At 35.9% G+C, this 15,461-nt stretch overlaps 1 protein-coding gene across 3 annotated transcripts in view; it reads left to right on the top strand.

Moving 5' to 3' along the window:
• Positions 1–15,461, top strand: part of LOC149784929 (ferric reductase 1-like) — a 112,047-nt gene that overhangs the window by 35,579 nt on the left and 61,007 nt on the right. For all 3 annotated transcript variants that reach the window (XR_016425335.1, XM_089978557.1, XM_089978555.1), the window contains exons 3-4: positions 1,207–1,352; positions 7,701–7,792. Coding sequence is in view for 2 of the 3 variants with exons in the window: in XM_089978557.1 (XP_089834683.1) it covers positions 1,207–1,352; positions 7,701–7,792 (238 nt within the window). In the remaining variant the exon portion in view is untranslated. The remainder of the gene's footprint in view (positions 1–1,206; positions 1,353–7,700; positions 7,793–15,461) is intronic.

Below are 15,461 nucleotides of genomic sequence, written 5' to 3'. Positions count from 1 at the left end.
TAATAGGAAATGTTACAAATCCTATTTTCATACTACTTTTACACATTTACTATGGGTACCATTTTATGAAAATTTATTGTTTATAATGCATTTGTTTGAACATATATGCAAAACTTCCCTAGAAATTCAAGGCAGCATTTCTGTCATACCAGTATACAGCTTCTGTCAGGTATATAGTCATTGGGATATTCAAAATGACAATTACTACACAAGACAGTCTGGTACCTAAAAAATCATAATATACCAGTCAGTCTGGTACCTTAAAATAGCTATGTACCTGCCAGTCTGGTATCTTAAAATAGGTATGTACCAGTCAGTCTGGTACCTTAAAATAGTTATGTACCAGCCAGTCTGGTATCTCAAAATAGTTATGTACCTGCCAGTCTGGTACCTCAAAATAACTATATATTACCAACATTCGGGTGCCTTAAAATAACTATATACCTGACAGTTGTGTATATAGCATTGGCACAACTTTTGAACAGTATACTTCTGTTTCTGATCTTGGACAGGCCTCAGTATTCCATCCATCACTTTAATTGAATATTAGAATGCTGATCTAAAATTGAATGAACAAATTTAGCACCTGGTACAGCATTTTCAGTAAGAACAATAACATGTTGCTGTCCCTTTATTGTCCAAAATCAAGTTGCTCATTGCTTTGCACTCATTACATGTATTAATTTGGTTTTGTCATGATGGTGGCTGTTTAGGAAACTTGAAATGCATATTCTAATAAGGTGAAAAGGAAAGGCAGATTATGGTTTAGAGGTAACCCTTATGGATTATCAGACTGTATTTCATGAAATATATCCTGCCAGTGCAGACACTTTTGGGAGCCATCTTAGGCCAAAATAAACAAAAAATGTGTGTTTCAGGTTACCTTTAAATATAATTTAGGTCTGTCAGTCAGTACAAACTTATCATTTTTTGTCCTGACTGATTTAAATGAAGCATAAACAAGAAAAAAATAAATTAATTTACATCCTGAAATTAATTTCAGTCATAGTTATGTCCCTTTTGTTATGTTTGGGATGGGAGAAGGGTGTTGTTTCTCCAAAATTTAGGATAACTATGTTCAGTGAAATAACCAGAACAACACATTTTCCATAATCCACATTGGCTTCTTTTTAATTGGGCAGGAACCTAGGCAAGTGAGCAATGGAATAATTACCAATTCTTATCTATTTGTGTCTCTCATTGCAGTAACCCTCCAAGCCAATTCTGGAGAGAACTTTAAGGGATTTCTCATACAGCCAAGAAAAAATGACAGTATTTTTCAGCCAAACACTGTTGGCACCTTAACTGGGAACTCCTACACAAAGAACCCTTGTACAACAACCACAGTACTGGTATGTCTATCTTCTGTTCAGCTGGTTATATGCTTGCTCACAATGAGAGAGAGAGAGAGAGAGAGAGAGAGAGAGAGAAAGAGAGAGAGAGAGGTGGTAAACTTTCCTGCATTTGAAAACATGCGACTTCTTTACATTATTTAATATGTGTTTTCCCCTGAATCACAGCAAATGTCAAGTACAAATTATTTAATTTACCTGTACATGTACTTTTGCACTTCAGATCTCATCAATCTGTGTTATTTCATTAGCACTCTATGCTAACTCTGTTACCTCATTATCAGTTTATGTTAACTGTTATCTCATTAGCACTCTATGTTAACTCTGTTATCTCAAAATTAGTTTAAGTTATTTCAGTATCAGTAACTGATATGTCATTAGCAGTCTGTGCTATCTCATTAGCTGTATACCAGTACGTTATTTCATTATCAGTATGTTATCACATTATCAGTCTATGTTATTTCATGATCAGTCTATGTTATCACATTATCAGTCTATGATATCTCATCAGTAGCATAAGCTTTCTCATTGCAGTTTAATTTATCCTTCCTAAACATGCACTAAAATGTCATTACTATCTGCATGACAAGAGTGTGTATTGTTTTTTATTTTTAATACTGATTTAAAATTTTTAGTCATATCTCTATGATGTCTTCACCATGGCAGTTTATAGTTATGTCTAGCACTGGGGCATCATGCCATGTCATATTCCAGCCAGTCAAATTGTTCTAACACTAACTTCTTAATGATCAGTGCCAAGCGAGGTAGCTGCTAGTACCATTTTTATAAGTCTTTGGTATAACTTGGCCAGGTTTTGCACCTGTGATCACTGGGGCCACCAGAGTGGTCCCTGCAATGCAATACTTTTTATTTTCCCTTACTTTTTAAACTGAATTGCCAAAGCAACACCATATATTTTTCAGATAATGTCTATCAGTCAGTCAATACCGTACATTAACTTGATGATGTCTATCAGTCAGTCAATACCATACATTGACTTGATGATGCCATCTCTCATTAAATACTATACATTGAATTGACAATGTCTATCTATCACTCAATACCATATATTGAACTGATGTATATTTGTCACTCAATACTATCAATTGAATCAACGATGTCTCTCTGTCACTCAGTACCATCAATTGAATTGATGATGTCTATCTGTCACTCAGTACCATCAATTGAATTGATGATGTCTATCTGTCACTCAGTACCATCAATTGAATTGATGATGTCTATCTGTCACTCAGTACCATCAATTGAATCAATGATGTCTCTCTGTCACTCAGTACCATCAATTGAATCAATGATGTCTCTCTGTCACTCAGTACCATCAATTGAATTGATGATGTCTCTCTGTCACTCAGTACTATCAATTGAATCAATGATGCCTATCTGTCACTCAGTACCATCAATTGAATTGATGATGTCTCTCTGTCACTCAGTACTATCAATTGAATCAATGATGCCTATCTGTCACTCAGTACCATCAATTGAATTGATGATGTCTATCTGTCACTCAGTACCATCAATTGAATCAATTATGCCTATCTGTCACTCAGTACCATCAATTGAATTGATGATGTCTCTCTGTCACTCAGTACTATCAACTGAATTGATGATGTCTATATGTCAGTCAATACCATCAATTGAATTGATATCTATCTGTCACTTAGTACCATCAATTGAATTGATATCTATCTGTCACTCAGTACCATCAATTGAATTGATGATGTCTATCTGTCACTCAGTACCATCAATTGAATTGGTGATGTCTATCTGTCACTCAGTACCATCAATTGAATTGGTGATGTCTATCTGTCACTCAGTACCATCAATTGAATTGATGATGTCTGTCTGTCACTCAGTACTATCAAATGAATTAATGATGTCTATCTATCACTCATTACATCAGTTGAATCGATTATGTCTAGTTGGTCCTAAATGAAAATAGTACCAATCTGTCCTCCAGTATTGTCAGCCATGGCGGTTATCTTGAAAACCTTGTTTTATCACTACTCCTCCTGAATGGATGTTGACAGGGGTTTTCTCTAGAAGACTTTTTGTGAGGTGTAACTGGTCCTAAATTAAAATAATGCTGACCTCCAGAATGGCAGCATATTAAAAACCTTATCACTACTCCTCCTGAATGGATGTTGACAGGGGTTTACTCTAGAAGACTTTTTGTGAGGTGTAACTGGTCCTAAATTAAAATAATGCTGACCTCCAGAATGGCAGCATATTAAAAACCTTATCACTACTCCTCCCATGTGGAAACTAAGCAACACTGGGCTTTCAGCAGAAGACTTAATTTTTCTTAGGCTGTCTGGTTAGTCCTAAATGAAAATTATTCTGATCTTACCTTCAATGCAGCGACCATAGCAGCCTTCTTGAGATCTTGTTATTGTTACTTCTGAATGGAGTTCTTATTATACGAGTCAGTCCTAAATAAAAATGGCACCAATTTTATATGGTCAACTTAAAAATCTTGTTATCACTCTTGATGATTATTGGACAGTCATATTGACATAAGATTTTTAGCAAAAGGCTTCAATTGATGCCTAGCTGGACTTAAATGAAAATGGTGACAATCCAACATCCAATATGACTGCCACAGGGGACAGTATGAAAATGATGCATTTATCATTCAAAAATATCAGCACATGTTGGTTGGCAGTGTTTACTGCGACCCATAAAATGACAGTGAAATATTGTTAAAGTCTGAAATTGATTCTATGAGTGAATCTGTACACTTCCCTATCATATGTGAATTCAGTTTTCCACTTGTCAACATTACAAGCAATTGCAAATATTGGAGGAAAGGTGTACTAGTCAAAGTTTTGACAGATATAGATGGAATGGAAAAAAGAATAACAAATTTATTAATTCGCTCTAACATGTATTTTCTGAATTTTGAGCTAATTTGAATCTTTCTTTATCCCATGGGATCGCTGAAGCTGTACAATGTATCATTGATATATATCACAGATCAGCCAGATGTACATTGTTACAGTGTGATAATGATTAGAAAAGACAACCTTTTTGGTGGGATAAACAATATGATCTCTTAAAACAGCACAAAAAAATGTATTCTCTGCATAAATTTAGATATAATAGATCCATTCTGATTGAAAATCTGACAAATTATAAACTGAGTAGAAAAAGGTTCAAAAATGTGATACACATGAAATAATAGAATTAGAAACATAAAAAGAAACAGAAATTAATAGAATCAACTTGTCTGACAGTAACAGCACAGTCTCATGTCATCACTGGTATGAATACTTCAGATCATTACTGTATTGTAATGACTCAAATATTAATCACAGCTTTGATTGCATGACTGAAACTTCAAATGATATTTTATTAAACTCCTATCTCTGAAGCTGAAGTTCTCAAAAGCATTCAAATTCTGAAATCAGGAATGCCTTCTGGACCAGATGCAATAATAGCCAAAATGATAAAAAATAGCATGACTCCAAGTATATGTCCTTATTTAGTCAAATTATTTAATGAAATCTGACATCAGTGACTTCCTGAAACAATGATGTGGTAGCATTATCTTCCCAATGATGTGGTAGCATTATCTTCCCATTGATGTGGTAGCATTATCTTCCCAATGATGTGGTAGCATTATCTTCCCATTGATGTGGTAGCATTATCTTCCCAATGATGTGGTAGCATTATCTTCCCATTGATGTGGTAGCATTATTTTTCCATTACACAAAACAGGATCTTCAGATGACCCTTTCAAATACAAGGGTATCTTCTCTCTCACTGATATCTTGAATAAAGGGTATCTCTCATTGATATCTTGAATAAAGGGTATCTCTCTCATTGATATCTTGAATAAAGGATATCTCTCTCATTGATATCTTGAATAAAGGGTATCTCTCTCATTGATATCATGAATAAATGGTATCTCTCTCATTGATATCATGAATAAAGGGTATCTTCTCTCTCATTGATATCTTGAATAAAGGGTATCTCTCTCATTGATATCTTGAATAAAAGGTATCTCTCTCATTGATATCTTGAATAAAGGGTATCTTTCATTGATATCTTGAATAAAGGGTATCTCTCTCATTGATATCTTGAATAAAGGGTATCTCTCTCATTGATATCATGAATAAAGGGTATCTCTCTCATTGATATCTTGAATAAAGGGTATCTCTCTCATTGATATCTTGAATAAATGGTATCTCTTTCATTGATATCCTGAATAAAGGGTATCTTCTCTCTCATTGATATCTTGAATAAAGGGTATCTCTCTCATTGATATCTTGAATAAAGGGTACCTCTCTCATTGATATCTTGAATAAAATCTTTACCATTATTTTAAACCAATGCCTCATTCAGTGGTGCAAAGCTAATAACAAATTTGAAAAAGCTAAGGCAGGATTACCACATGGAGAATGTCAAAGGTTACCTCTTTATTTTTTTAATGTATTAAATATTTAATTAGGTTCATTAGAATGGGTGATAACTGATATCTAATAAGATGTTTTTTATGCTAAAAGAAATGGACAAGTTGAGTTAGTCACATGGGTTATGAAAGTTAGAGACATACTATTCAGATATGGATTGGTATCATTGGGGATATCACAATAATAACTTTTATATTAAATTTTCTGTTTTGTTTTAATATAACTACTGATTTCCCTACCCATCTACAAAATGCATCAGCCAGACTCTGATGTTCCACTCATAATTTAAATACAGTCAAAGTAAGGTGTAATGACATTGTTCAATATCATACATGTAAATGTTATGTGATAGAAAGAAAGTAGAAGATGCATATCACTTTGTGGATCTTAAGAACAAATTCACACCATGAAGTTTTAGCAAAACACACCAATGCTAAGAAATAAAACAATTAACAACACTTTAATTCTGTCATCAAGGTCAATTGGTCAGTGTTTGAAGTTTGTCCACATGGATTATACTATGTGTGGTCAGAATTAATTCTGAAAGGAATAATAATAATAAGGACTTTCCTCAGATGTCAAACTGTGTGTTATCTCCCAATGCTATAATGCCAAAATCTAAGCAACCAAAATATTGTACAAAAATTTTATGATGGATGTCAGCTGGAATTGCATTGGATGGAATCAAGTTGAATGTACATGAATATACATTCTGTCCTTCCCATAATGCCTGGTTTTAAAATCTGCTCTGGTTGCAAGAATGATCTTATACATCATGCAGCATATTAGGCGCAACAACAGATAGGTTATCAATGAAATCCATCTTGACAGAATCTGCATCAAATGTTGATAAAGATATAAATGCTGAGATACTGCTTGCCAACTTTATGACTGAGCATAATCCATGTTGACAGAATCTGCATCAAATGTTGATAAAGATATACATGCTGAGACAATGCTCGCCAACTATATGACTGAGCATAATCTCCTATTTATGGCAGCAGATCATTTTTCGGGTTTAGTCAAAATAATGTTCCCACACTCAGAAATTGCACAAACGTTCTCCTACAGTTAGCCAATAACTACTCACATAGTCACCCAAGCATGGGTTATCATTGGGATAAGAAAGTTAAAGACAAAGCTGCAAAGAAATTTTTTTATTCTTATTCAACATTATTCCTCTTTTGGTTCAGAACTCACAAGCAAATTTTGCAAATCTCTCAATTTGTCCTAAGCTGACCTCTCCATATTGTCACATATATGTCTACCATTGGATCAAACCAGGTCAGATTCTGTGGTCTGCTTTTGGGCAAAAGACTTTACTTCAATTACCTTGGTACTAAATAACCTACTTGTGTTGCTCTGCCATTGAATACTAAATCTTCATTGTTACAAAACTACATGTGCTTGCTTTGGGGAAATGGTAAACTGCCAGATGAGTGATAGCAAGCCCAATTTGAACTCTTGTTATTTGTTATGAGGAAACTTTATTATAAATAGATTCCTGCCATCTCATAATCAACCAGTAACTATTTTAACTAGCATTTACCTCTCCAGGTGAGCCTTTACTTTTCCAGTACTAATTTTCTTTTAATGTTGCATGATGTAACTTTGTACTTTAATTTTACAAATATAGATGGGATGAGTGAACAGATGCTTCCACCTGCCAGACCCTAGCCCATTTAAAAAGTAATATGGAAAGAAAACTGTTGAAATGGTTTGGTGGCCACATAACAAACACCATGCAAATGAACACATGGCAGATGGAACTTAGAATCCTGAACATATGGCAATTAAAACATAAGATCCACACACATGGCAATTAGAACTTATGGGATCTTGATGGCAATCATTGCTTTTACAACACTGATGTCTGATAACAATAATGCATATTTTTTCATTGATCCATATTTTGCAGGCAGCTCTCACTCATACCAATAACGACACAAAGTCCACAGTAACTGTGACGTGGAAGGCCCCTGCAGTAGCAGTAGACACTGTTGTGTTTGTGTAAGTATCATTGATTTTGTAGCAGTGTGATTATTGATGATATGACAGTCATGAAGAACAGGTTGTTGCTGCTGGCATTATAACTACTCTCATGCTTTAAACACTATATTGTCAGGTTATCTGTCAATTTTATAGCCATAATATTGTACACAATGTGTCATTAAAACATTACAATATTTTATGTGTATGAAGAGAACTTTTTGAAAACTTTGCCACTTTTTATATTTAAAGGTAAGATATATTGAGGTTTCAACGTACACTTGTTTTAAATCTTGCACATTTCCCCATGTTCCACTTCTGACTGGATTGATAAACTTGAAACTCAAGAAATATCATAAATAAATAATGAAACAATTACCACAAATGGTTCTAAAGGTAGATCTGAGTCTCCCATATCACTTACCTCTAAATTATTCAGCATCATGCTTTGTGGCATACCTGAAAACTTCAACCCAATGTGATCAATATTTAGTCAGATATTTAAGTTAAATATCAAAATACTCCCCAGGCCATATACAACTTTGGCAGGTTCCGTGACTTGAGTCCATGGGACATCAATTGAGGAAACCAGCTGCATTGAAGAAAAAAAAAAGATTGTTCTACCATTGTTGAGTGTGAAGTTTCTCAGGTTTGTTTTCTGATTGCATGAGTACATTGGATGTAGCAGTACAAGTATGTCCTTGATGTTTGAACATCACAAAAAGTATAAATATTATGATCTAGTGATTTCATTATCAAAGTAATATTTCTTTGACAGATAATAGACCTATAAGACATGCATGTTTTAAATGTGTTTATTACCTGTATCAATCAGTCAAGGGAAGCGAAGTAGTTCAGTTGGTGGAGCATTTGACTTGTAATCCAAGAGTTGCAGGTTAGATACCTGTCCAGAAAACTTGAGTCAATTGCCTCATTGTGTCCTTTGGAAAGACACTTTGTCTCCGATTTTCTCTGTGTGATATAACCAATACATCCAATTTATTAAAAACTAGCAATTCTTCCAACCAAACATTTTTATGATATTCAGTAAATTAACTCCTGTGTAAACAAAACCATGCATCTGATTAAAAATCCAACACAGTAGACCATCAGTAATCTGTTGAAAATCCTTTTGTTAGGGTTGTTTCCCTTTTTATTTCTGCATGTGTCATTTGAAACATCTTGCCTATTTAATTATGCAAAGACTATTGTTAAATTAGTTGCCCATGTTTACCATCTATTCCCTAATTAATGCCTCGGGGGCGTGCATTACATTTTCCAAATGGGGGTGTTTATTATAGCACAATAATGAAAGCAAAAGTTGTTCTTTTTGATGTACTCTTATAAAAACATGTACATGTACATCTGGGGGTCTTCTGTCACTGAATTTAGTCATTGTAAATATTAGCACAGATAAAATTATCAATCAATCCATTTTTCATTCTGTAGCTGGTTGAAGGAGGACTGGTAAGTCTGTGATTTTGCCACCCAGCTGTTTGATCTTGTTTAACACTACATGCATGTGTGGGACTTTTTAACACTACATGTGTGTCTGGGACTTTATTAATTAAAAAAATAAGTTGATATATACATTGTTACAGTGTGATTAAAGAAAGGTGATGATTCTCTGTGATTTTCAATTTTCTGTTCTTATAAAGGGGAACCACTCTGATGGCCTAGTGGTTAGAGCATCCGCCTCGGATGCCGGAGGTCATGGGTTTGATCCCTGGCCAAGTCAATTCAAAGACTTACAAAAATGGTACTAACAGCTGCCTCGCTTGGCACTCATCATTAAGAGATTAGTGTTAGGACTGGTTGGCCCGGTGTCAGGATAATGTGGCTGGGTGAGACATCATGCTACATGTCTGCTGCATGATGCCCCAGTGCTAGACATCACTATAAACTGCCACACTGCAGACATTTTAGTGATATGACTGAAAAAGTATTAAAGCTACATTAAAAATCCAAATCACACACACACACACACATACACACTTATAAAGGGGGAAGGAGGCATTAATTAGAGGGAGGGCATTAATTAGGAAATATACAGTAATATAACCACAATTTTTATTAATAACATTTCAGTCAATACCTTTGCCCAGAAACTGTTCAATTGTTGGTATGAAATCTTCAGGGAAAAGTAAACTATTTAGCAGCAGGGAAGTTCTACAGACCAGGTGGCACAGACCAAATTAACCCTCCCAAACAAACTTTCTCCGTAGAAGCCTCAGATTTCAAAAATAAACCTTCCCACGAAAAACAATTTGCGTAAATTCGATTTTGAGTGCAATTTTCATATATATAAAAAACAAAGATTTTTTTGGGGGGGGTCATCTCCTCCGTGACACAAAAATAATTCTCGACAAGGGAAGTTATACAGACCAGGTGGCACAGACCAAATTAACCCTCCCACACAAACTTTCTCCGTACAACCCTCAGATTTCAAAAATAAACCCTCCTGCGTAAATTAATCAGCGAAATTTCGACCCAGGATGCAATTTCAGACATAAAAAAAAACAACAAAATTTAGGGGGGGGTATAGTAAAATTTGTGTGCGATTGCAAGGTCCGGTTGCTGATACTAATTTTACTTCACATTAAAACAATATCATTGAAAATAAGATGAGTCGAAAAACTAGCACAGTTGGAGAACCTCATTCTGCCAGATTAGCGCGAGAAGAATTAGCGGCAGTAAAGAAGCTTATTCCAACAAAACAATTATTTAAGAAAAAAGTTCGTGAGTACGATGATGCTCAATATCATATTGGTGAAGTATCGTCAAAATGGTTGAATCCAGTCACTGGAGCGTTCGAACAATTCGCATACGGCAAACAAAAGAAAGATAAGGAACTTAGAGATCTTGGGGTTATTCCTATGATAAAAGATATCGAGCAACATTCTCGGGTGGTCCCTGGCCAACTTGATCAAATTCATCAAGAACAAACACAAGCACGTCAAGCACAAGCACAAGCACAAGTGCGAGCTCAAACACAAAAGTTACAAGGACAAATACAACAAGCACGAACAAAAGCACAAGTGCGAGCACAAACACAAGCGTTGCAAGATCAATTACAGCAAGCACAAGCACAAGCACAGACACAACCAAAACAAGAAGAAGAAGAACAAGATCAACCCCAAGAAAGAAGAGCAAGGTATTCAGGTGCCGATAAATTTACCGATAAGGCTGTCGCAATGATAAAATCAATGAGTCCGGATGATGTTGTAAAATTTACTTCAGAAAATTATGAGAAAGAAATACGAAAAAAATTTATGAAACCCGGTGAGTCCGAAAATATAACATTTGCACAATGGATAAGGTGGATATATTATGTGCACAGGGGTATCAAATCAATTAAATCCAATGATCCAGAATATGCTAAATTTTTCGATGATATACGTTATTATGAACACACAAGTTATACTGATCGGTCGCGAGCATTATTATCTTCATCTGTTAAAATTGAACCCGAACCAGAGGAATTTCCAAAAATTGGACAAAGAACATTTATGCCATCACAATTTTTTACTGACGATGCTCTTGAACAATTTAGTGACGAAGATAATTTAATTCAAATTGCTAGATTTGGTTTTATGGAATCAGAAAAATATTTGAATCCGCAGTATTTTCATGTAAAAATGACAAGAAGCCAGTGGATCCCTACTGTGTATTTTGCTTCTGTGGGTAAACCTACGAATATAAAAGATCCTGATTACATAAATTTTATAGAAAAAATAAATCAATTAGATCGGGAAGAAAAAATATTACCTGAGAAACCAAAAACAGGACACGGATATACAGTTTGCCCTGACAGTGTTGTCAACGACGTATCTCGTCTTGAAGTATTAATCGGAGGAAAACGAGCTGGAAATAACTCTCGCGAAATAATCAACGAAGCCTCGGATATTTGTCAGCGATTATTTCGCGGTGGTGTAATTGATTCTCACATTTACAAGGAACTCGTTGATGAACTCATTGATTAAAACAACATAATTGAAATAATATGATTATTCACAAACATCAACGCAGACCAAGACAGGTCCGCGTAGTTAACTCTCGATTGCCAGTATACAAATATATCCACGGCAATGGACTTGGCGATATCATTGGAAGTCTTGTCACTCGAGTAGCACCTAAAATTGGTCCCGCGATCAAACAATTAGGATTAAAAGCAATAGGAAAGATCGGCGAGACCGCTGTTTCTGGTATTGGCAATTTAGCCAGTAAAGGCTTCAATACTGTCAAAAATAAAATATTAAATTTAATACGTAAAAAACGACCCGTCAAATTACCTATCACCAGCGAAATGCCGCCCGAAATTAGCAAAACCATAAATGACGCAGCAAATAAGAAAATAAACGATCTAGCACAGGAAGTTGCTAAGACAAATCTAGCTCATGAAATTGCAAACACAAATCTAGCAAACACAAATCTAGCGCATGAAATTGCAAACACAAATCTAGCGCATGAAATTGCAAATACAAATCTCGCAAATACAAGTTTCATTTCAGGAGATGGTCTTCGTTTTAGACGATATCATTAATAATAATGTTCGCAAGAGTGTCAAATGAAGTGTTTGACATGGATGAGCCCGTAGGTAGGGACACATCAGTACGAGATTTACAGTATTTCTCATACGACGTAGTTGACCCAAATACAGCTAATCGTAAGGAAATTCAAGTCCACGATACAACGAGATATTTTCTTCCATCTGAGGCGTATATCGAATTTGTTGGGAAAATTAAGAAAACCGATAATACTGATTATGACAATGATTTTAAAGTTGGATTTGTCAACAACGGTATTATGGCGTTATTCAAGAGCGCAACCTACATGATTGATGGAAGAGAGATTGAATCAATTAATGACAATGTTGATATAGCAACAACGATCATAGGCCTAGCAAGATACTCGGATGATTTTACCAGATCGGCCGGCCCTGGTATGATGTTCACCAAGGATAACTCTAATCAAGCTGATCATGTCCAGTATATTATCAGACAACCAAATAATCGTGCTGATCCTCCTGTTATTGCTCAAGCCGTTGGTCCTACTCCTTTCGAAGATATGATTATTAAAACCAATCCCAATTACAATCTTGGATTTGCCACGCGAAGGAAAATGCTAACAGCCGGGGAACGAAATTTTTCCTGTGCAATTCCACTATCTCATATTTTTGGATTTTGCCGGCATTTCAGGAAAGTTATTTACGGGGCAAAACATACGATTTCCTTTATTCGAGATGAGGCTGGCAATAGCAGAGCCATCTGGCGAGATTTGGGTGCGGGGGCAGGTGACGCCGGTAAAGTATTATTAACTAAAATTACTCTGTGGATGCCAGCAATAACACCATCAATTCTCGAGGAAGAAAAATTATTATCATTCATGAATCAAGGGGGAAAATCCGTCATGTCCTGGCTAACAACAACAACCGACTCCTGCGATGTTAATATTAACGGAATATTTACCTGGCGAATTGCGTCACAACAGGGTGTTTCGGCGCCTAGGCATATCTTCATTGTTCTTCAAAATGCAAATAGATACGATCAAATGCATAGTCATATGATATTCGATCAATTCGCGGCAACAAATGTTTCGTTGAGAATAAACGGTCAACAAGAACCATCCGAGGAAATAGCTATTAATTTTGAACTTTTATCTACGGCACGCGCATATCATCGATTGCTAAGTTTTATGGGCCGCGATCAAAATATCGATACTGGATTGCAAATATCGCAGTATGATTTTAATACTTTCTATCCAATCTATTATTTTTCCCTGGAACATCTTGATTTGGTAAAACAATCAGTTGTTGATATTCATTTTAAAGCCAGAATTAACACAGGAGGAAACGCAAGGGCCATCGCAGTTATTCTCAGTGATAGAACAATGATCTTGGAAGGCATCAGTGGTAGAATGAGAGTAATCGATGCGCCCGTAGAAAACATGTGATAAATTCTAAATTTAGATTAAGTGATTATTAATATGCCATACGAGCACGTCAGCGTAACTCTGACTCCAGGTCAGATAAAAAAACTCCAAGCAGCAACAACTGCACGACGAGGTTTGAAATTAATCTTGAAAAATAATCAGATTCACGGTGGTCCTAACAAACTATCGCTAACTAAAAATCAACATGGACATTTCACCAGAGCCAGATCAGCAAATACTGGTATTCGCCTGAATCTCTCAATAGGAGCAATCAGAGATATGGTCAAAATAGGTGGTATTTTCCCTCTATTGGCCGCTATTCCAGGATTGATAGCTGGAGCTCTCCCCGCGATTGGAAAGGCAGTAGGATTAGGCGCGCTTGGAGGGATAGGTTCCGCATTAGCAAAAAAAGTTACCGGAGGAAGATATCGCAAAAAAAAGGGAGGGATATTCCCCCCCCCTTCTTGCTCCTCTCCTTCTTGCAAAAATGATGCAGCGACGACAAGGATCCGGCCTTTACCTAAGACGACCCCCGTACGGATCCGGGTTAAGTCGAGCCTACCAGCCTCAAATTTAGATTTAATCAGTGAAGCAAAAAAAAAAGAAAATAAAATTTTTCAGAGGCGTATTTATGCGAGATCAACTACCGGATAAACCGAATCGTACCGAGACAGGAATAATAAATCTCGATGATAATACCGGCCCTGGCACACGTTGGGTTGCTTACGCGATTAATCCTCGCGAAGTTGTCTATTTTGATTCATACGGATTAGCACCACCAAACGAATTTATCAAGTATGTGTCAAAACTAAAACTTCCGGTTTGGTATTCAACGCTTCCAACACAAACATTAGCAGATCCACCAATATGCGGCCCGGAGTCAATTAATGTCCTTGATGCAATTTCAAAATCATCCAATCCTTATCGCAAAATTTTATTTGAATATACCGTAGATAAATATCATGGTTGACATTTACGGTAGATCTCTCTTCAGAAAAGAAAAAAAGGGAGCAGTCGACATCGATACATCAAAGTTTGCAACCAAGAGTGATATTAACAATCTTTTATCGCTGTCAGAGGTGGATCCTGGCGAAGTTGCTGTTTTTCAAAATGCAGAAGGGCGATTACAAACTAGCAATGTAAAAATAGCTGATATAATCAAGCGAGAAGAATATAACGATCATATCGGTCAATTTACCCGCCAATCGAAGTTGGTATTAAAATCTATCGCTGATATTAACGATATCATCGCAGAGTTTCCGCCAAAAGCCGATCTCGTGGATATAAAACAAAAAAATAACGAGCTATCAGCGGCGTTACTTCTAAAAACCGATAAAACATTACACGACGATCTTCAGGATAAAGTGACAAAAAGATTTAACAAACTAACTAACGACCTTAAAAAACTCGATGAAGTATCAAAAAATCTTAATAAAAAACTCGACGAGGATATAAAAAAATTCATCGATACCTCCTCAACTACACACAGCGATCTCATCGAGAGAGTAAAATCCATCAACGAGGAAATTACCAAGATAAATATCTCGATGGGTGAGAAACCATCAATCGACGATCTCAGCAAAAAAATCAACGAGGAAATTATTAAACTCGGCGATGTTGTTGTTCCTGAATTTACCAAGGGGATTAACGTGATGCAAGGACAAATAGATGAGAAAATAAAATCCATCAACTATGAAATTAACGTGGTACGTGAATTGGCGCGTCAAAAGTTAGATATATCAACGTACGACGGAGAAAT

This window comes from Sinohyriopsis cumingii, chromosome 13 (genome assembly GCF_028554795.1).
Source record: "Sinohyriopsis cumingii isolate HCF-2022 chromosome 13, ASM2855479v2, whole genome shotgun sequence".
In the NCBI taxonomy this organism is placed as follows: Eukaryota; Metazoa; Mollusca; class Bivalvia; order Unionida; family Unionidae; genus Sinohyriopsis; species Sinohyriopsis cumingii.
Note: the sequence above shows the minus strand (reverse complement) of the source record. Positions and strands in the feature narration are given on the sequence as shown.